Source organism: Notolepis coatsorum (genome assembly GCF_963971535.1).
Source record: "Notolepis coatsorum genome assembly, chromosome: 8".
Classification (NCBI taxonomy): Eukaryota; Metazoa; Chordata; class Actinopteri; order Aulopiformes; family Paralepididae; genus Notolepis; species Notolepis coatsorum.
In genome coordinates, this window is record NC_140172.1 from 54,198,603 (window position 1) to 54,219,704 (window position 21,102).

At 44.7% G+C, this 21,102-nt stretch overlaps 1 protein-coding gene across 12 annotated transcripts in view; it reads left to right on the top strand.

The window, feature by feature from the left end:
• The window catches only part of sytl2a (synaptotagmin-like 2a), a 128,381-nt gene extending 107,826 nt beyond the window's left edge, over positions 1–20,555 (top strand). For all 12 annotated transcript variants that reach the window (XM_084320275.1, XM_084320270.1, XM_084320279.1 and 9 more), the window contains 4 exons: positions 7,050–7,140; positions 7,444–7,552; positions 8,179–8,384; positions 19,690–20,555. In XM_084320275.1, the coding sequence (XP_084176401.1) occupies positions 7,050–7,140; positions 7,444–7,552; positions 8,179–8,384; positions 19,690–19,838 (555 nt within the window). In that variant the 3' untranslated portion in view covers positions 19,839–20,555. The remainder of the gene's footprint in view (positions 1–7,049; positions 7,141–7,443; positions 7,553–8,178; positions 8,385–19,689) is intronic.
• Positions 20,556–21,102: the final 547 nt, after the last annotated feature.

Here is a 21,102-nt window from a genome sequence, read left to right on the forward strand (position 1 = left end):
TGTGAGAGCTGACGTCTCCCTGGGCGGGTGATATTTTTGCGACGCGGGCCTCAGGTGTGCAGTTGTGAGGAGACAGCTGTGCAGCTTGCGTAAGGTCGGCTCCAGGCTAGAATCCCTTCGTTGCCCCTCATAGCGGCGTGGAGGGGGTTCTAGTTTGATGCCCCACGATAACACAGTGCTCCTCCTCAGTGAAGTCGTAGGTTTGTTTTCCTGGGGCCGTGATTCAGAGTCTGCGGTTCAATTCCCGGGTCTCTGGGAAACGGATAGCCTCTGCCACCGCGCTGGCCCCGTTTTTCAGGACGAAAACACCCGGCACGAGGATGCAAGCTTGGTGTTTCATTATGAGAATATCTCCGAGCTCAAGTCGGCTGCAGCCTGCGTACAACGGGGCTTACTGCTGATGTCGCTGTGTCTGGTAAACACCGTTCTATGAGAGGGACGTGTGTTGCCTTTTTTCCCGTTTTTCTTTTGGATAAAAAGAGGAAAAGACAGCGGCTGTCAGAAGTGTTGGCCTGTATCGCTATGCTCACGTTATACAGCTTCAGTAGTAGCCGCTTAGCTTGCTACTGCGTTAGCTGGTGGCTAGATAGCCGGTAGAAGCTAACTGTTCATTGAGTCCACAACTGGGTTAGGTGTTGGCCTACAGAAGTTTACATGTGTAGCTCTTGTACCAAGGCCTTTGCCTCCTCTCTTTGGTCTGTGTTTTTCCAAAGGGTAAAGGTGTAAAAATTCAGGTGGCAAGTTCGCACATGAGCCTGGAGCCGTGTATAAAGCCAGTTCTTGCACAAACAAGGTTATCGTCTGTGGCTGGTGTGCAGGATGTGAAGGTGTTACCCTAACAGGTATAATGCGCTTTCATGTAGCGCGCTACGACTGGTGTCATGGCTCTGCTTTGTTGTTGCATCGTATCAGGGGTGAGGGGTCATAAGTGGTGGACTAATAAATCCCTCCCCCCCTTTACTGATTGGCCGGGAGGTGGGACCTCCTGCCTGTCAGTCTCCCTGTCGGCTGAGGGGTCAGCGCATCACAGGGAGGGGGAAGGGGGGGTTCCCTGGTTCCACTCCATGTTAGGATGGGTGGGTCACGGGATTTCCCCCCGGCCATGGAATATGTCACTGGGCGCGTTTTCCTATTGGCCATGAGACATCCGTGAGGTTACAGGCTCTGTGCTGCAGACCGCTGTCATTGTCAAAGTTGGATGATGCGATGCATTCGAAAACTGTTCGTTTTCTGCTCTGCTTTCTATTACAGTGTGTATTGGGCCGTTGGTCACTTGGCCCAATTATTATTACATGTATCTTTTTCAATTGTTACTCTCGTAGAGGTCTCTCTGGGGGAACTTATGTCTTCCCCTCTTATGTAAAGAGCAGAATTGACGGGGTTGCCCTCAGACGTGTCATATAAGACCCGTGTCTGTGTCTTATTGGCCGGCTTCCTGCTGCTCGTCCCAGACAGCATGGAGGGAACGTTGTCTGGTGTTTCTTATTAGAATTCACCATTGATGTGTTTCGGGTTCTTGACGTGCATATAGCGCTGGCCCTGGGTGCTTCCAATGTGGAACCACGTTATGGGCCGGCGCGCCTTGGTTGCCCAAATCATGGAAACAGCGTTTTTTATGCGGGCGACTGGGAAGAAGATTTTTATCTCTACCAAGCGCCAGTGCACTAGGTTAGACTCGATGACTCACGTGCATCTCCGGGGGGAGATGACGGAGTAGATCATTACATTGGCAGAGGGGTCTCACGCCCATGAGGTGGGCCACCAGGAGCAGCGCATTCACATACTGTCCATCTTGGTGGCGCCCTCTGTGATGTTTTAGATCGACACGTGTACCTACCCCCCTCTTAGGGCTGGGGATGGCGGCGTGACTAGGACGCAGGACTGGTTCTGGTCGCGCCGGACCAGGTCAGTTAACCCGTTGTCCGCCGGGGCGCAGATCTGCTGTTCTGGTACCCCGAAGGACTTTGTGCTTTTCCGGGGGGAAAATGCCGGGTCGGTCCGGGCTTCGCGGGGATTGATGTCGTGGATGTGTGTCATATGTATGCCACTACGAGTTGCCCATAACAGTGACATGCTTGGTCCATACTGTGTTGTACCTTGCACTGTGTTAGGGGGCCTGGTCCTTCTCCATTGTTTCACCCCTCCCTCCCTCCCCCTGCTGGGTGGGGATGGGAGGGGGCTGTCGGGGTGGTTGCTGTCAGCCCCTCTCGGCATCCCTGTGTAGGTCCCGGTCCGCCAGGCCCAGGTCCGGACTCGTTCTCGTCGACCTGTTGGCCTGGGTTAACCCTTTGAAAACTGAAACACTTGTACTGCTTGTATAGCCTGTGTATACGCGCAGTTATGTTTCTACATTTTCTTGGTGGGTTAAGGGAACAACCGCCTCCTGTTAAACTAAACATAGGGAGGTGGTTGGTTCTCCGGTGTGTTGGTAGCAGAGTCGACTCTCGGGTTGAGGCCGGGCTTGACCCCGTCTGCCCGAGAGTATGCCCCCGCATCTTTCATGACGTCTGCCAATTGTGTCAGCCTCTCCTTTGTACCTCGACCCCGCTGGAGGGCCTGGATTGAGGGATCAACCCCCTTGGGGGTTGTCTCCCCGGCGCGCCGTCTGGCCCCACAGTATTGTGGGGGGGTAGCCTCTTGGGGCTTACGGCCATGCCAACCTGGACACGCCCGATCTCGTCAGATCTCGGAAACGAAGCAGGTTCGGCCCTGGTTAGTTCTTGGATGGGAGACCCCCTGGGAATACCAGGTGCGGTAAGCTAGAGTGCTTCAGAGCGGCGTGCCAGGGGGGGAAGGGTCTGCTCTTGTTTGGGCCCTGTCCGATATGCTGGCGATGTGGGGGGTGATGTCACCAGTGACCGTCTGGTGGGGCCCCGATGCTGCGGCCTCGTTTTCGGGGGGTCCTGGCCCTCAGGTTGTCCTAGGGCTGGGACCTCCTCCGCGCTCCGCTGCTACGGCCTTGCCACGGGGTTGGGTTCTTGACCATCGACCCCGTGATGTTGGGGGCTGTGACGGAGGTGTTTTTGCTTCCCGTCCGTTCCCTGGTGGCATGTGGGATGCGCGCTAGAGTGGTCGCGGGTCCTTCTGAGTGAAGGTAAGTCCCACGGTCTGCTCGCCCTGTGCGTTTTGAGGTGCTAAACCCTCTTCGCACAGTCTGATCCGATTCCCTCCCGTCCTCCACTAGGGGGGTCCAGGGGGCTCGGGTCCTCCCCGGTTCTGATGGTTGTGGGGGGCCTCAGCGGGTACATCTGTCGAGCTTCCGCTCTACTCAGCTCCTGTGTTCCACTAAGAGCAGAGCGTAAGCTATACGATATATAACGTACGGTTATTCTATAACCATAGTTATGAGTATAGCGAGCGCTCTGCTCTGACTCACTGGGGACCCCGTGGTCTTCGCCTTCGGTGGTGAAAGACTTGGGAAGGAGCTGATGGTGTGGCCACGACCCCGCTTATGTAGAGGAGCGGATGGGCCAGGCGGATGGGTGTGTGCATGTGGAGAAAATGATTCATTATTAGACTGGATAAAGGGATAGTTCCACTAAGAGCAGAGCGCTCGCTATACTCATATAACTATGGTTATAGAATAACTGTACGTTTTAGAGCGGTCTGGGGTAATTCCCGAAATGCTGAGTTATAGCCTTTTATTACATGGCGTTTTAACATTTGCCGAAATGCTTGATTGTGATTGGTCAATAGCCCCCGACAGCGGCAATGGCCCCACTGACACACACTGTTTCAATGCAATTAGACACACCTGCCGGGCTGCCGGTGATAATAATAATCACTTTATTTGGGCTGACAGAGCCACAGAACAACTGCGTCTGCATTTCATCTCGTCTTGTCGATTTTGTAAAATGAATTAGGTATATTGTTAGTAAGTTAGCCATGTAATAAGCGGGATAATGTATAGCTATACTCGGTCATCATCGCAAAATAATTTACCTTCACTGACGTTTAAAACACCTCGCCGAGGCCGCTCTGTATTTTAAACTCTGTGTCGGTCAATTATTTTGCGACAATGACCTCGTAAATAAATGTCATAAATGTCATGTATGTTGTGTATGTCATAAATGTCTATATGAATTGAAAATGGGGGACCCTGATGGAAACAAGACAAACGTCTTTCTCAGGTCTGCATCCTCTTAACAATTGTATGTATTGAGCCGTACTGTATTGTACCCATTCTGCAATCTGTTAAATAAAGTTTTCATTCATTCATTCATTCATTCATTCATTCATTCATTCATTCATTCATTCATTCATTCATTCATTCATTCATTCATTCATTCATTCATTCATTCATTATCCCTTACATACATCAATTCTACTATAGACGTTGCTGTTTCTTGCCTGTACACGCTACTATTCCCAAATCACATCCATGTCATATAGGTATTATGTTTCATCATTAATGCATGAAAGGGGGGGGTCGTTTCTGATAATTTGATTGTCAGTAACGGCATTCGTATTGAACACTAAAAACGCTTATCAGCCCGATCTGCAATGTTCCCTCAAATTTTTTTCCGTCCTGAGCAGACATCAGCAACTACTCAGCAACATACGTCACCTGCCGATTAACCGGTTAGTTGATAAGCGGCGGTTTGTAAAAGATCTGAGAATCTTAATTTCCCTCAATGTCTAACATAAAAATCTATACATTTAGCTGATACACAGAAATAATACAAAAAGGCATATTATATTCCTTAATCAAATATTTATTTTACCATTGATTGACGATACAGAGCAAAGTCCTTACTTTGGCGGCGGCGGTGTGAGTCGTGTTTGTCTTTTTAGGAGGCTGACTCATCATTATTTTATTAAGTGAATTATAATGCAACTTCAAGGGTGACCATATTGTGATTTTTTTTTTAAAGAGGACACTCTGCCTTGAGCCTCAAGATACTTAATGATACTTGAAGTTTACTCAAAGCTGCCTTATCATTATAATATATTTAAAGTATGCCTCCTCTGTATGGATATAAAATTATTGTTTATATTTTATATGTAAGGGATAATGTATGTCTACGAGGTCATTGTCGCAAAATAATTGACCGACACGGAGTTTAAAATACCGAGGCGCCTCGCCGAGGTGTTTTAAACGTAGTGAAGGTCAATTATTTTGCGACAATGACCGAGTAGGCTATACATTATCCCGCTTATTACATGGCTAACTTACTAACAATATACCTAATTCATTTGACAAATCGCAGTTGTTCTGTGGCTCTGTCAGCCCAAATAAAGTGATTATTATTATCGCGGGCAGCCTCTGGCTCCGCTGTCAGTGCAGCGCTATACATTATCCCGCTTATTACATGGCTAACTTACTAACAATATACCTAATTCATTTGACAAATCGCAGTTGTTCTGTGGCTCTGTCAGCCCAAATAAAGTGATTATTATTATCGCGGGCAGCCTCTGTGTTCTGGCTCCGCTGTGTTCTGGTTCCGCTCGTCGCTCCGCCCCCTGTCATCGCCGGCACGGCAGTGTCTAATTGCACTGAAACAGTGTGTCAGTGGGCTTGATTGCGAACAGCTGCGCTCTGCGGTCATTATTGAAAAATCTGCGGTCATTATTGAAAAATAATGACCGCAGTCGGGGGGCTATTGACCAATCACAAGCAAGCATTTCGGCGAATGTGAAAACGCCATGTAATAAAACAAAATAATATCTCTCTATAACCAAAGTTACTCAACATGCTGTATTATGCCTAAAGTAATCTATCTGACAAATCTCAAGAAAATAACTAAATCAACCTATGACAAAATAATATATATTTTCAAGTCTTACTGGACAAAATAAATAAGAAGAAAAATATGAAGTAATGTTCTAAATAATACCTCTTCTGTATTAGAAAATCCAGCTTTAAAAAATATATCTTTGTATCTTTTCAATGTAATGTAAACCTCACAAAGTTACTAATTCAAAAGTGCAGTTTCAGATTTGTTGCAATTGGTGTACTAAACTAATTTATTACACACATAATCCTTAGAATGATTGTATCATAAGCATCTTATCAAACCAAAACATCATTTTGAGGCATCAAAATAGTTTTCAATTATTTTCTTTCTCTCTGTATAGCTGCATTCTTCAATCAATTCGGTCAACTTTGCCATCAAACTCTCGCCTCGCACTGCTTTGTTTGTAATGTTTTTCTGTGTCCATGTGAGCTTTGAGATCGCCAGCACCTTTATTAGACACAGAAACATATGGTCAAGCTTTGCACGCGTTGCACTCCGCTTCCAATTAGTCTCGACCGGGACGATAAATTGGGAATTTTCTCTGCAGTTCATAATGTACATTTTCGCGTTTGCATTGTGAGGAGCCAGCAATGCTGGTCGGATCTGTCCGCTTCCTGCTCTGTTGTGTGTGTCTGTGTGAGCGCAGTAGCGACGCCCACAAGGCACTGAAAGCGGGGCTTCTCTTGGTAACGTCACACGCAACAGGGTACCGTAGTATTCAATTTAACTACATGCATATTTTACACAAACGTTTCTGTGCGCGACAGATTTCAGATGTGCACGGGAGCGTTTTGCCATGTGCGCGGGCGCACGTTAAAGGGAACATTGCCGATCGGTATAAAAGCATTGCAGGATCAAGCAAAAATGTACGTCAGACATTTACCTGTGATCGGGAGTATTCCAAAAATAATATTCCAATTGTTTGATCGCCATCTGGTACATCCGATGTCCATTTGGTCCACGGCATAACCCACCACAACATATGGATTGGGGATATTTGACGCGCTTCAATGGAACCGGGAGAACCGCTCCACTCGGCCAACAAGGAAAAGTGAGACCGGAGACATTTGGCCGTTACACAGGCCAAGATACAAGGTTACAAAGGGTGCTCGCTGTCTAGCTGGATGCGGCCGGTATTGCACTTTGGCGATCTCAGACTCATTCCCTATGGTCCCTGGATGAATAATGAATACAAATATTGAAGGAAAAACGATCAAATAACGAGTATACTCGTTGTTGGCGGGGAATGAGTTAATGTTTGATAAGTGTGTTGGTGAGACAATAATAACTGACCTCTTACACCTCCCTTAGGCCTCGGCACCACCTCCTACACGCCCTGGGTCAGTGGACAAGGGAGGAGAGATGAGACTAGCCCTACGATTCCTACCACAGATGGCCCAAAGTACGTTGATTACTCTTATATCACCTGCATCTCTCACCTCCCTGTTTTGTTATAACTACTTAAAGGAACACGCTAACATTATGGGAAATGTGCTTCCCGTATTCTCCAGAGTCAGACAAGAAGATAGATACCAATTTCCTCTCTGTGCGTTCAGTAGAAAGCTATTCGGCTGCAAGCTAGCCTAGCTTAGCACAAATGAGAGGAAATTGGTATCTATCTTCTTGTCTGACTGTGGAGAAGACAGTAAGTGCATTTCCCATAATATTGGTGCATTCCTTTAAGTTAACCTTCCTCTACCAACAGATAAGAGAGCCTCTAAGGTGGATGAGACTGGTGAGGTGCAGATCTGGGTGAAAGACTGTAAGAACCTTCCACCTGTCAGAGGAGTGATTATTGATCCATTTGTGAAATGGTAGGATTGTGTATATAGTATATTACGTTTTCTTACAGTACATAGTATAGAAGATTATAGCTAGGGGTGTACGGATACCACTTTTTCACTGCCACTACAGATTCCAAGTCCTAAACCTTTCAGTATTGCCCATACAGAATACTGGTCCCATCCATTGATTTTACTGAACAGTATAGAGTTAAACCATCGTTTTGGACAGAAATTCTTGAAATATAATGAATGCTGCTATTTGTAAAAATGAATGCAGCAAATTAAGTTACTTTGCTTTGATGTCTGGCATGTTACACATGGTTGTTGGTATGGGAATCGGGGAAATTCTTCAATACCGGTATCTAAATCGTCAGTATCCGAATCGGTGCAACCCTAATTATAACATACGTTTTGTACCTTTGCTGGCTTCTTTCTGGTTAGGTCTTAAAAAAACGAAAAAAGAACTTTCAAAAAAAATTCTAAGATCTGTTGAAATAAATTCTAAACATATTATGTAATTCAAATATTGTTCTGATTTCGCCCCGGAAACCTATAAAAAGGGCTCTAAGTGTGTGCCTGTTTGTCTATACTACTACTAATTCTGATATTGCATCCTTTAACTTGAACACCTTACTACTGTGCATACCATTTTGTAGTACCGTGCTTCCTGATAAGAGCAGAGGAAGCAGACGGAAGACTCGAGTGGTGAAGAGGACAGCCAACCCCATGTTTAACCACACCATGGTGTATGATGGCTTCCGCCCAGAGGACCTCAGAGAGGCATGCGTTGAGATCACAGTCTGGGACCATGACAGACTGCAAAACCATTATATTGGTGGTCTTAGACTCGGGCTAGGAACAGGTAAGAATCATATTATTTTCTATGATTTGTTTAAACCTATTGCATGTTTAACATATATATCCAGGGGCATAGCTATTATTTGTTTAAAGCTACTGCATGTAGAATGTTTAACATGGATATGCAGGGGCATAGCAAGAAACTCTGGGTCCTGTGCACAACCGCAGCTCTTACACACCTTTTAGTAAAAATAGAGGTGCAGCAATTCGGGAATCTCACAATTCCATTGAATTTCAATTATTGGTGCCACGATTAGATTTAAAATAGTTTTTCTATTCATAACCTCTTTTTTATTCAATACATAGATTGAATTACTTTCCCCATTTGACAGTGGTAGACCTTTTCATACAGTACGTCTGACATTTTTCTTTCAGTCCTTTCAGAGAGACTACATGCCCCCACGGAGCGTACTTAAGCAATAGCTCACTTCAGGCCGTGGAATATGGTTATTATATCACACGGCGCGAAGCAGAGAGCTGACTGCCCCTTAGCTGTGATATAATAACCATATGCCATGGCCTGGAGTGAGCTATTGCTTTTATAAAATGGTTACCAAGTAGGCTATGGCAATATGAAAGTAAAATGTACGGTTATGTATATAACCATAGTTATATTATATGAACATAGTGACGCTCAGCGTCTATTGCACATGCTTCACGTCACTACTTGTGCACTGAATAAAAACTCTCAAATGTACCTTTACATACCAACATCTGTCTGGCCACACCCCTATCCGCCACCTATATAAGCAGGGGTGTGGCCATACACTCACCTCCTTCTCAATCTTTCACCACAAGGCAAGATCAAGGGCCGCAGTGGCGTCCAGACGCTGAGAGTCACTATGTTATATTTCACATAGCTCTGCTCAGCGTCTATTGCACAACAGGAGCTGAGCAGAGCTTACGCCCGACAAATGTACCCCACTGAGGCACCCCACAACCATCAGAACCGGGGAGGACCCGAGCCCCCCGACCCTCCCTATTGGAGGGAACCCTCCCTATTGGAGGACGGGAGGGAGACGGATCCGACTGCGCGAAGAGGAACTCAAGCAACTTAACGCACAGGGTGAGCAGACCGTGGGGTAGGTACCCACGACTACACACACGCACAACCCGCATGCCACCAGGGAACGAACGGAAGGAACAACCCTCGTTATCACCCCCAAAATCACGGGGTCAAGAGCAAAGCTCAACCCCATGGCAAGGCCGTAGCAGCGGAGCGCGAAGGAAGACCCAGACCCAGAAGGGACTGGATCCCCCCGGAAAAAGGGGGCCCGGAAAGGCCAATGATGCCACAGCATCGAGACCTCACCAGGCGGTCACTAGTGACACCGCCCCCCACATCGCCAGCGTATTCGGACAGGGCCCATCCAAGAGCAGGCCCTTCCCCCCAATAGCACGCCGCCTGGCTCACTGACCCTGGCATACTCAGGCAGTCAGCATGGCTGTAACTCGAAGCACTTAAGAGGCTACACTACAGCGGGAGCAGGCAGCGCACCGGGGAGACGACCTCCAGAAGAGGCCGATCCCTCAATCCAGGCAGCAGGCACTTGACCCGAGCCTGGAGCACTGCGGACGAGACAGGCGCCAAAGGGGTCAACTGAAAACAGCACCCCGGCGGAAGGGGCGTATGCTGGCATTGTTGAGCACCATGTCAAAGCCTCCACAAAAAAACCCAGACGCTCTAGAGGGGCAGAGGCAGAGAAGGCTGAAACGATTGGCAGACGTCATGAACGTGCAGGGGCACACTCAAACGGGTAACCCGGGAGTTGACTCTGCTCCAACACACCAGGGAATCAACCACCCTCTTGGTTCAACATGAGGTGCTTGTTCCTATAACCCCTCAGGAAAAAACTCAAACACACCTGCGGGTATACACTGGCTATACCGCAGTACAAGTGTTTTAGTTTTCAAAAAGGGGTTATCCCAGGCCTACGGGTCGACGTAAACAACTTCGGACCGGGCCCGGCGGACCGGGACGTACACAGGGATGCCAGAGGAGTTCCATAAGAACCACCTCAACAGCCCCCTCTCAGCCATGCGTAAGTAGGAGAAGAGAAGGGCGAAAAGAATGGAGAAGGACCAGGCCCCCTTAGCGCAGCTCAAGGTACAACACAACATGGACCAAGCAACAGTGAGGGGTAATACGTAGTAACACAACCACGAACATCTCCATAACGCCAAACCCTGTGACACCCGGGCCGAGCACAAGTCCCTCAGGGTACCAGAACAGCAGATCTGCGTCCCCGGCGGACAATGGGTTAACTGACCTGGACCGGCGTGACCAGAAACAGTCCCGTGCCCTAATCACGCCGACATCCCCAACTCTAGGAGGGGGGTAGGTACGTGTGTCGATCCAAAACATTATAGAGGGCGCCACCCAGACGGTCCCGTTCGTACCGCGCTCAGTGGCCCACCCCAAGGGCGTGAGACCCCTCTACCTATGCTTTGATCTATTCTGTTAACATCCCCCAGATATGAACGAGAATTCGTCGAGACAAACCTGGTAAACTGGCGCTCGGAAGAGACAAACTCCATCCCAGTTGCCCCATTAAAAACGCTGTTTTAATGATGAGCAACCAAGGCGCGCAAGCCTCATGGGTGATTCCTATCAGAAACACCCAGGGCCAGCACTATGTACACATCGAGACCCAAAACACACCAATGGATAGTCTAACAAGACACCAGATACCGTTCCTCCAAGCCGCCTGGGAGAACGACAAGAAGACGCTTTTTTAATTTTTAATTTTTTTACAGAAAAAATAAAAAATAATACGGACATGGGTCCCATGCGACGCGGCTGAGGGAAACACCACCCCGTCAACCACACTTCATAAGAGGGGACGGTGAGCGACGTACCCCTATGACGGGGGGAAACCCATGACTCAACAGACCTGTAAGGCGAGGAGTCAGAAAAACCCTAAACAATACCCCGTCCACCTACTCCAAAAAGGAGAGGACAGGGACCCCCAGAGAGACTTCCCACGTGAGCAATAGATTGAAAAGACATATTGTAAACATACAACAGTTTTTAAGTTCTACTCACCTTGACAATCTGAGGAGGAGGCTCTGACACTCTGAGGAGGCTCCCTCACTGGGAGGGAGGGTCTGAACTCACAGGAGGCTCTGAAACTCCCTGAGGAGGAGGCTCTGAACTCCCTGAGGAGGAGGCTCTGAAACTCCCTGTAACAGAGGTCCATAACATGGAACCTGAATAACCCACGGAAGTCTTACCAATAGAAACGTGCCCAGTGGCGTACTCTATGGGGGGGGGGGATTTCCGCGGTCCACACGCCCAATCTTTCATGGCGTGGGACCAGGAACCCCCCCCCCTACCCTGTAACGTGCTGATCCAGCAACGGGACAGGAAGCCCGAAGGACAGGGTGTTTTAACCCCTGACCAATCAGAAAAGGGGAGGAAGGTTTACCAGTTCACCCCTTTACGACCCCTCACCCCTGATACGATGTAATGACAAAGTAGAGCCATGACACCAGTCATAGCATGCTACATGAAGCGTTTAACTTCACATAGACTCATGTGCGAAACCTGCTATCTGATTTTTACAAAGGAAAAACACAGACCCAGAGAAAACAGCCATCTGATTTTTACAACGAAAAAACACAGACCAGAGAGGGCCCCTTTAAGAGCCCCGGTACCAGACTTACACATGTGCTTCTGTGGGCCAAAACCTAAACCAGTTGTAGATCTTAACGACACACACAACCCTTCATCACAAAAAAAGGCAAAGTACACTCTCACTACCGTAAGAGGAACGCCGTTTTTCATAACGAGAGAAGACATGAGTCCTCGATTATGTATTGACCACAGGCCTTGCTAAGCACACATGACAGCGACCAAAACAATCTTTTCCCTAGGAAAAAAATCGTTTTCTCAAGCAGGAGCACAACCCCAGCAGCTTAAGCTGAAGGTTACACCGTATCCCCACAAACATAGTGACACAATATATTGTAAACAAAACATGTTTGAGAGGAGGGGGGAAGCCCCAGGGAAACCGGGGGGGTCACCCCTTCCCACCTTACCCTTGATACGACCAGGTTGAACAGGTACTGCCCTGTTAATATGTGAACACGCTACCTGTTTATTGTCATCACAGGCTGAGAGAAGGACTTACTCCTCGATCACATGTCACTAAGCATAGCTTTGCAGGGTAAACAACCCACTTAGTTGTGAGCTCAACCACGTTACTAACGTTACATGAACACACATGTTCTCATCACAACTAAACCAGTTCATTTTTACTCACGTAAAAAACAACGCCGATTTTTTAGGTAGAGAGAACCTATACCAGTGACAAGACAATTCACGCACAACACGCGTCGTATCCTCAATGTATTGCAGCAACATACATTTTGGAAAACATCGTTATTACAAAACATTTAGAAGGGAAGGAAAGAAGAAGTGTTAAGTCCAGCAGGACTCCTACCTACACCCTGAGCGCAGGCTGAGAGGACTGCAAACACTGGTTAACGGGGACAGCCGAAGTCGAACCCGGCGTCTCCTGCATTGGTGACGAGGGCAATGCCCGCCGCGCCACCCAGCCGCTACATTCTCCATGTTGACGAAGTCCTCGCTGGCAGGGCACCCGGTGTAGGGTCGACTAACATCCTCTGTTAAAGATGACGTCGTAGTCAGAGTGTTAAGGCTTGTTATTCTCACAGTAACGTTCAACAGTGTAGCATTAAGATAACAGCCAACTCCCGACTGATAGCAACAAGCTAACGTTCCTAGCCTAGTGAACGCAACGAGCTAACGCCGTGGCTAACAGCTAACTGGCTAACAGGTAGGCCACACAACTAGCACGCAAGCTAAGCAGCTATCACCTGCACTGTACACAAGAACATAATAAGAGAGAAGAGAAAAAGAAATGTCAACACAGTTTTCAACAGTGATTTAACAGACATACAGCGGAGTCGGCACAATTCCCGTATGGGCTGCAGCCGACTTGAGCATGGAACTTCCGATAACGAAGATCCAGACCCACTTTTCCTTGTGTTTAGGGTTTAATCTTTCATTCATTTGAAAGATGGGGCCTACACGGGACAGAGAAGAATCCGCGCGTCCAGAAACCCCGGGTTTAAACCAGATCTCGGTCGCGGCCCACTAGTTTGACCATCATGGGCTTCAAACCAGGATCCTCCGTCCGTCGCCTAAGAGGCCGAACAAAGGACCCCAATCTGGGGCCGGCCTTCGTAAAATTGTGCAGCTAACCCCCATAGCATTAGCAATACAACCGGCGCCCGCATAGCAAAACATCACTCACCCAGCCCAGAGGCAGCCAGTTTCTCACAAACAGCCGACGCCTCCTGTACAGTCCAGCTGTAGAACCGGAGGTTCAATACCTATCCAGCCACAGCTTTGGAGGACTGCAGGTGGGGATTAGACCAGCGCCGCGAGCCCCTAATATGAAAAAGCCGGTGGAGGTCAGAATGATCATCATCTTCCAGACACCCCAGTGACGAAGACATTATCACTGTATTTTCTCGAAAATAGTGAGAGAGAAAATAAAGATATAACGTCAACGTATCTCCTTGCTGTTCTCCTTTCTTCAGTCTAAACAACCTAACTTGAGTGATTGGTATACAGGCACTTCCTTGAGGTGAAAGTGCCTGTATACCAGGAGGTGAGTGTATGGCCACACCCCTGCTTATATAGGTGGCGGATAGGGGTGTGGCCAGACAGATGTTGGTATGTAAAGGTACATTTGAGTTTTTATTCAGTGCACAAGTACTGACGTGAAGCATGTGTAATAGACGCTGAGCAGAGCTATGTGAAATATAACACACTTTAATTTAAATAGTTTTTATTAGTAAATAATAATGTTAAAAATAAGATAGGCCATCCATTGCAAGGTTTCTATGCAACATACACACTAACAACTAACTGGAATAATTTTTTTTCATCACAGGCTAGTGTGTTCATTATTTGGCTTTTTATTTACATGCATGTTTCCATTTATTGTACACCCACTGAAAAGAGGTGGCAAGATGGTACAAGCCAGAGCAGATGGGACATTGGGTCTCATTCCCGAACGGATTCACAACAAAAAAATTCCTCTTAGGCAGATTTCTGCCCATTTAAGACATATTAGCGCTAGTAGCGCAATTCCCCACATTTTCCTGGGATCGGATTTGACCGTGGCTGAGAGCAGAATTTAAGAGTGCTGAGGAGCACACTTATGATTGATTGACTAATTGAAAATGTTATTAACTTGACAGACTGTGTTCTCATAGTGATTCCTTCATGTCAACGCTACAGGCCTCCTTGGAATTAATTACTTAATCATAATTAAAATAAATATGACAATATTTGTACGATAAGAAATTACGCAATTACGCATATCTGAACCAGCTATTTTAGACAAATGTATAATTACTTTAATTACTCAGATATTCAAACACAATTATGCAATTAATTATTGTGAAATTATTGAAAATAATTATTATTTAATGCCTTCTGTGGAATTTGTATTTCTTATTTGTTACATATCGGTTTTATTGATTAATTATACATTTGAAAGAATGCAGGTTATAGCCAACATGAATTGGTACAATGGGACAGACATTTGTTTGATATAGCTATAACTTGCATTCCTTCAAATGTATCATTAATCAATAAAACAGATATTGAAATACACTATGTAGCCTAGTACACCAACACTGCAAATGACAGTGGATAAATAAATAAATAAGAACTAAAGCTAATCGCGTGGAAATAGACTGCATTAATATTCCATAACAAGTCTTGTGTGCGCCAGTATGGCCTATGTGTCTAATGAATGAACAGTAGGCTTATATTATTCTAGTTACTTGTTTCATTAGGATTTAGTAGATACTATATATATGCTCTGCCCTACGTACAGTAGGGCAGAGCATATACTGTATATAGTATCTACTAAATCCTAATGAAACAAGTCATTAATGGAATAATAAGCCTATACTGCGTTCATTCATTACGCCGTAGGCTATACAGTACTGCGCGTGCGCACGCGTGTGTCAAGTCAAGTCAAGAGATTTATTTGTCACGGCATACAAGTATACAATGAAATGCGGGTGGTCTTGCCCGCAACGATGTGCAAATAACATATAATAGAATCAACATTGTGCAATAAACAAGTAACATTGTGCAATAAACAAGTAACATGTTAGGGCATATCGGTATATGTACATAAGTTATTTACAGAGCATGGAGGACATACTGGGTCCTTTGGTAGTGTCTTTCTGTACATGCTAATTTATACAATCTCCGGTTATACTATACTATTTTTAAAGTGACCCTTCTTGGTGGCCATAAGTGTGGGCGTGTGCAGCATGAGTGTGTGCCTGCTCATGTTAAAGTGGCTGCTAGTGTGTGAGCGTGTACAGTGAGTGTGTTGTGCGTGTGCTCATGTGTGCTTGTGTGTGGAGAGTTCAGTGTTCAGGGCTCTGATGGCCTGGGGGAAGAAGCTGAGCCGATGTGTGTGTGTGTGTGCGCATGCTGCGGCAGGTGTACCACGAGCTGTACTATATATGATGCCAATACATTAATCTAATCTAATTTTGATGGGTTGCAAGACTCTTTCTCGTCCATTTCTCGTCCATTTTCACACTGCTGCATCATTAGTTGGAGCTCTGGAGGCGTTGTTTTGTATGCAAATGACCTGAACGGGGACGCGCGTTTGAGACATGGTGCCATTCCCCAACGCAGATATAACAGGTGTGATCGTTTGAGCCACAAGATAAGTCTTCCAAGAGAACTCTTTGGAAAATGTTCGGGAATGAGACCCATTGTCATGACAGAACTCCTCAGTATGTGTGAGGATGGCAGGTTTAGGCTATGTCCACACGAATCCAGATCTTTTGCAAAATGCACATTTTCTTCCACGTTTGGGCCTTTCATCCACACGTCAACGGTGTTTTCAGAAACATAAACAGAGATTTTCGAAAACGCATTTTAAAGTGAAGATTTTCCAAAATATCGGTTCAGTGGATCCGTGTAGCCACTGTAAACGCATACCGGTAGTCTAGATAAACGATGACGCCACAGCTCACTACGCATGCTCAGACTGTTGTTCTATGGCAATAGGCGCCCGTAGCCTTGAAGCGCATGCAGGTAATAAGATGGACAGCGCCTGATGCTGAAATAACAGACAGAAATAGCATGTACAGTTTCTTCCCCCTCGAATGTATATATTTTCTTTTATTGATCTCTGCCTCTTAAGCAGTACTGTATATTTGTATATCTTGTATATCATAAATGTCTGGATGTAACAGTTCTGTATATCTACTCCACCTGATGCACTCGGATGTTGCGGGATAGTTGAGGATGTTGGCATCACGCGTGAGTGGTCCCAGGATGACCTAATAACTTAACATTATTAGTTGAATAGTTACTGTACAGGAATTACAGGAATCATTTGAATATGTGATTTACGTGAATATAGCTTGCCCGTGGACACAGACATTCATACGCAATTACGCATGAACAGCTCCGTCTTTTAGTACACACTTATTTATATCATACAGTAATGTTAAATAAGATATTGAAAGATGAAGGATGAAGTTACAAATGAAAAGGGGCAAAAGCACTTACTCTTTGACAATTCTACTGTGCACAATGGGTTTTAAAGTGATGTCAAATCGGAGCAAAAAAAGCTGAATCCGCTTCAAGAAGACTCACTACATTAGGTATAATAATTACAACAATTGCATTGTTACTGTTCACATGTGTGGTGCCGTCAGTCATATATAAAAGGATACAGTTTGAATGACCTATAGAGAAACACATCGTCAGCTCGTTACCGCTATGGTATTTGAGATATCGCTTATCACCACTTACTGGCCCGGCATGCTTGTTGGAGCAATTTATATGCGTTTATGTATTTGCGTCTGGATGGAGTTTTTTTTTCTTTTCTTTTTCCCCTGCCGTGTGGACAAGGATATTTTTTTAAACGGAGCCTGAAAATATCCGTTTTGCAAAAGATCCAGATACAGCAAGGCATACTGGCTATGCAGGCTCCATGGGAGCATGCAATCTCTCCCGCATTCATTCAGTCCTTTTGAACCCAATAGCGCTCCACAGTGCCCGTCCTGTCAGTAGTTCTGGAAGAATGTTGTCTATGGTCATAGCCTCTGGTTTACCATCTAATATTAGTTGCAACACGTTCACCATGCAGCATAGAAACCCGCAGTTCTCAGATCTCTTTGCAGATATGTAGATGTATTACAAAATTAACCCATTAGAACCCACACCCATTTCTCCTTCAAGGAAAATTATGAGGGGCATAAGACTGACTAAATAGACTACAAAGAACACATTTCTGAATTTATTTTCAAAATAGCGCCCCCTAATGGCAAAGATCTGAAATGTTACATATATGTCACATTGGGCGTTAATCATTAAACGTATTCCTAATTCCTATGTAGTGCACTACATGACACTACATGGCACTACAGGGTACTACATGGCACTACAGGGTACTACATGGTACTACATGGCACTACAGGGTACTACATGGCACTACAGGGTACTACATGGCACTACAGGGTACTACATGGCACTACATGGCACTACAGGGCAGGGTTTCCGTTAGAAAAAATTGTTGCCGGCCTCAGTGTCCAAAATCTACCGGTCAAATGAGAGAAATTCCGGTCAGAGTTTATTGAGCTTAAAAACAATTGATAGGCAAAAGAATGACAACAAAACAAAAGAATGACATCATCAAGGCATGTAGATTTATAATATTTTTACTTAAAACTAGGCTACTTTTGCATATAAAGTCATTATATTCCAAATAAAATAAGTCCCGAGACTCGTGCTGCTGCCGACTTTAAATCAAATAGGTGTCTGTGGGCAGTCGCCCGACATTAATAAACAACAGTCTGTTATAATCACATTTTTATGAGCTAACGAATTCCGTTATATTGGACATTTGTATTAATTATATCAAGCGAAGAACTGAGAAATTTGGCAGAGAGAGACGGCAACATTATCGTGGGTTTGCGTGACGACTCTCTCTCTCTCCACCTCCCAATGACTTATTTCTGGGGACCGCACAGCAGCGCCCCCCACCCAACATTGAATTGAAAATGGCTGAATTGGAGTACTGCTGGAGTACTGCATTGTGCTGCTGCTGCTCCGGCTCTGCAGCTTCACAAAAGTTCGCACACCCAGCACTAAGCTCTCGCTGACAACGTCGTTGTCATTATTAGAAGCAACGATGAAACAAATGTAATGATTGTTTCGTTCATCGCATAGGCTATTTAATTTTAGCCTATTTTAATACAATTCAAATAATCAAATTGTGCTTAGACTCAGGGAATTATTTTCACCGGACATTAAGACCGGAGAGATTAAATATGTCGGACTTCAACAGATTTTGCCGGTCAAATACCGGTAATTACCGGCTAACGTAAATGCTGCTACAGGGTACTACATGGCACTACAGGGTACTACATGGCACTACAGGGTACTACTACATGGCACTACAGGGTACTACATTGAAATATGACTGATATTTGTTTTAATATACTTTGAACATTTGAACAATATAAAATATATGAACTAAATATCATTGAATCAGACAAATTAACTGAGCAGATCATAATAATTGTTCGTATTGTGACATATATGTCACATCAAATTTTCATGAACATTTTAAGGTGATATGCCCAGTGTGACGTATGTGTCACAGCGATTTTTATCAATTGTTTTCTTTATCATTTTATTCAAGAAATGTGTTCACAACAGGTTATATATAATAAAGAACATGTTATGTAAGCATTATAATTCTTAAATGGGCAAATCTTACCTTTTAGCAACAAGAATCTAGCTTTTGAATGCTAGCTACTTCTGTCATTTAGTCACCACCATCAGTCAGCATTGTGGAAAGGTGGTTTATGGGAGCACAACATCACATGATATGTCACATGACCCCACCAAGATGTTCCACTGGTGTCCCTTTGGGACTTCATGAGGTAAAATCAAGGATAAAGCTTTATATGGAAATGTCCAGAACATGTAAAGTACATGTGACACCTGTGTCACGGTGGGTCCTAATAGTGAGGTTTTGGTTGATGGGGTTTGAACCTTGTTTTAAACTGTTTAATGATGGTTTCCTGGTTTCAGCAAGCACAAAGGAATTGTAGGCAAGGATTTTCATGCTGCAAATAAAATTATTGTAGCTATTCTTAATTTTCACCAGAGTCTACAGCCACAGAGAACATTATCACGGAACCATAGAGGCGGCAGGCACTATGACACTCACTTTAGTCAACAACAAATAATATGATTTCCATGTCTGTACGTGCAGGTAAAAGTTATGGCGCAGAGGTTGGGTGGATGGATTCAACGACGGCTGAAGCAAGCTTATGGGAAAGAATGATGCAGTCTCATGCTGAATGGGTAGAGGATGTTTTACCTCTAAGAATGTTGTTGATGGCAAAAGGCATGTCAAAATAAGGTGCTGTGAAAAGTACTGGCAACTGTACATATAGTGGATAACACAAAATATACAATGTACAGATTAAGTGTTTTAATTGTCGATGTGTTTATAACACCATTGTATCATTTTTTTTAGAAACTACCATCACACAAATGAGTTGAATATACTGTAGACCCAACCATATATTTATAGTATCACAATAAATGGTATGCTATTTATTGAAAATGTCAAAACGATACAAGTTACAATCCAAATTGTAAAACAAATCATTTTAATTCAGAATGAGTGTCGTTTTGATCTATGAACAATGATGATTTGTATATAGAGTATTCTGATTTTCCATAATGAAATTATGTGCTATAACAAACAACAAATAAATACTTGTGATTTTAAACCAAAATAACAGGTTGTGTAGAAGGAATTTCATCAATTCAAGGAGTGTTAAGACTGTCTGTAGACATGACTCCGACAATACTGTGGTACAGTATGAAAGATTGACACCCATTTATGAGAAATTAAAACTCAATAAAAGATTTTGTTTCGATACATACTATTTTATTTTTGTGCGAGTCACCTCACATTCCAGCATGCGAGTGGGTGCACAATAGTAACCATCCATCAGTGAATGTCATGTGTGTAACTCTGTGTGGCTAGTACAGATTCATCCTCTGTGGAACGAGCCACATGTTTCTTTGTCAATAAAAATGCTTCAGATTTGAGTCACTGAATTTCAATCTCTGCTGATTCTGTGAATGTACTGCAAAAGCATGATGATTATGAAAAACACTGAATGCAGGGCGTTGGTGGATGAAGGCTGGGTGAGTAGTAAGAGTAACAAACCTATAGATGTTGACCTGCTTTCATCTGAGTGCACAAGCCACCATCATGGTCCTTGACTGTGGTAACAAGGCAGCGCCTCCGTGGGTTGCTGCAGGAGCGAGTGAGAAGTGGAGGTGAAGGCAGGAGATGGAAACTTTCTTGACCTGAACATTGAATGTTTATAGTCATTCTCACAAAACATTGAAACTAAATGTAAATGTAAAAGGACGTTATACACCAGTTTGTGCGTTATCAGAAATAACCTTCCTGGTGTTTCTGTTCAACTTCCTCTGAATTTTTTTGTTCTCTGTCCGCAAGGTTTAACTAGCTTAATGTTAGGTTATGACTATAACCAAGTTCTGTTAACACTAGTGGACGCTCTGCGTCTCTATGCATATATCTCGCTTCAGCATATATACACTGAATAAATTTCAAAATGTACCTTTAAATGCCAGCATTCAT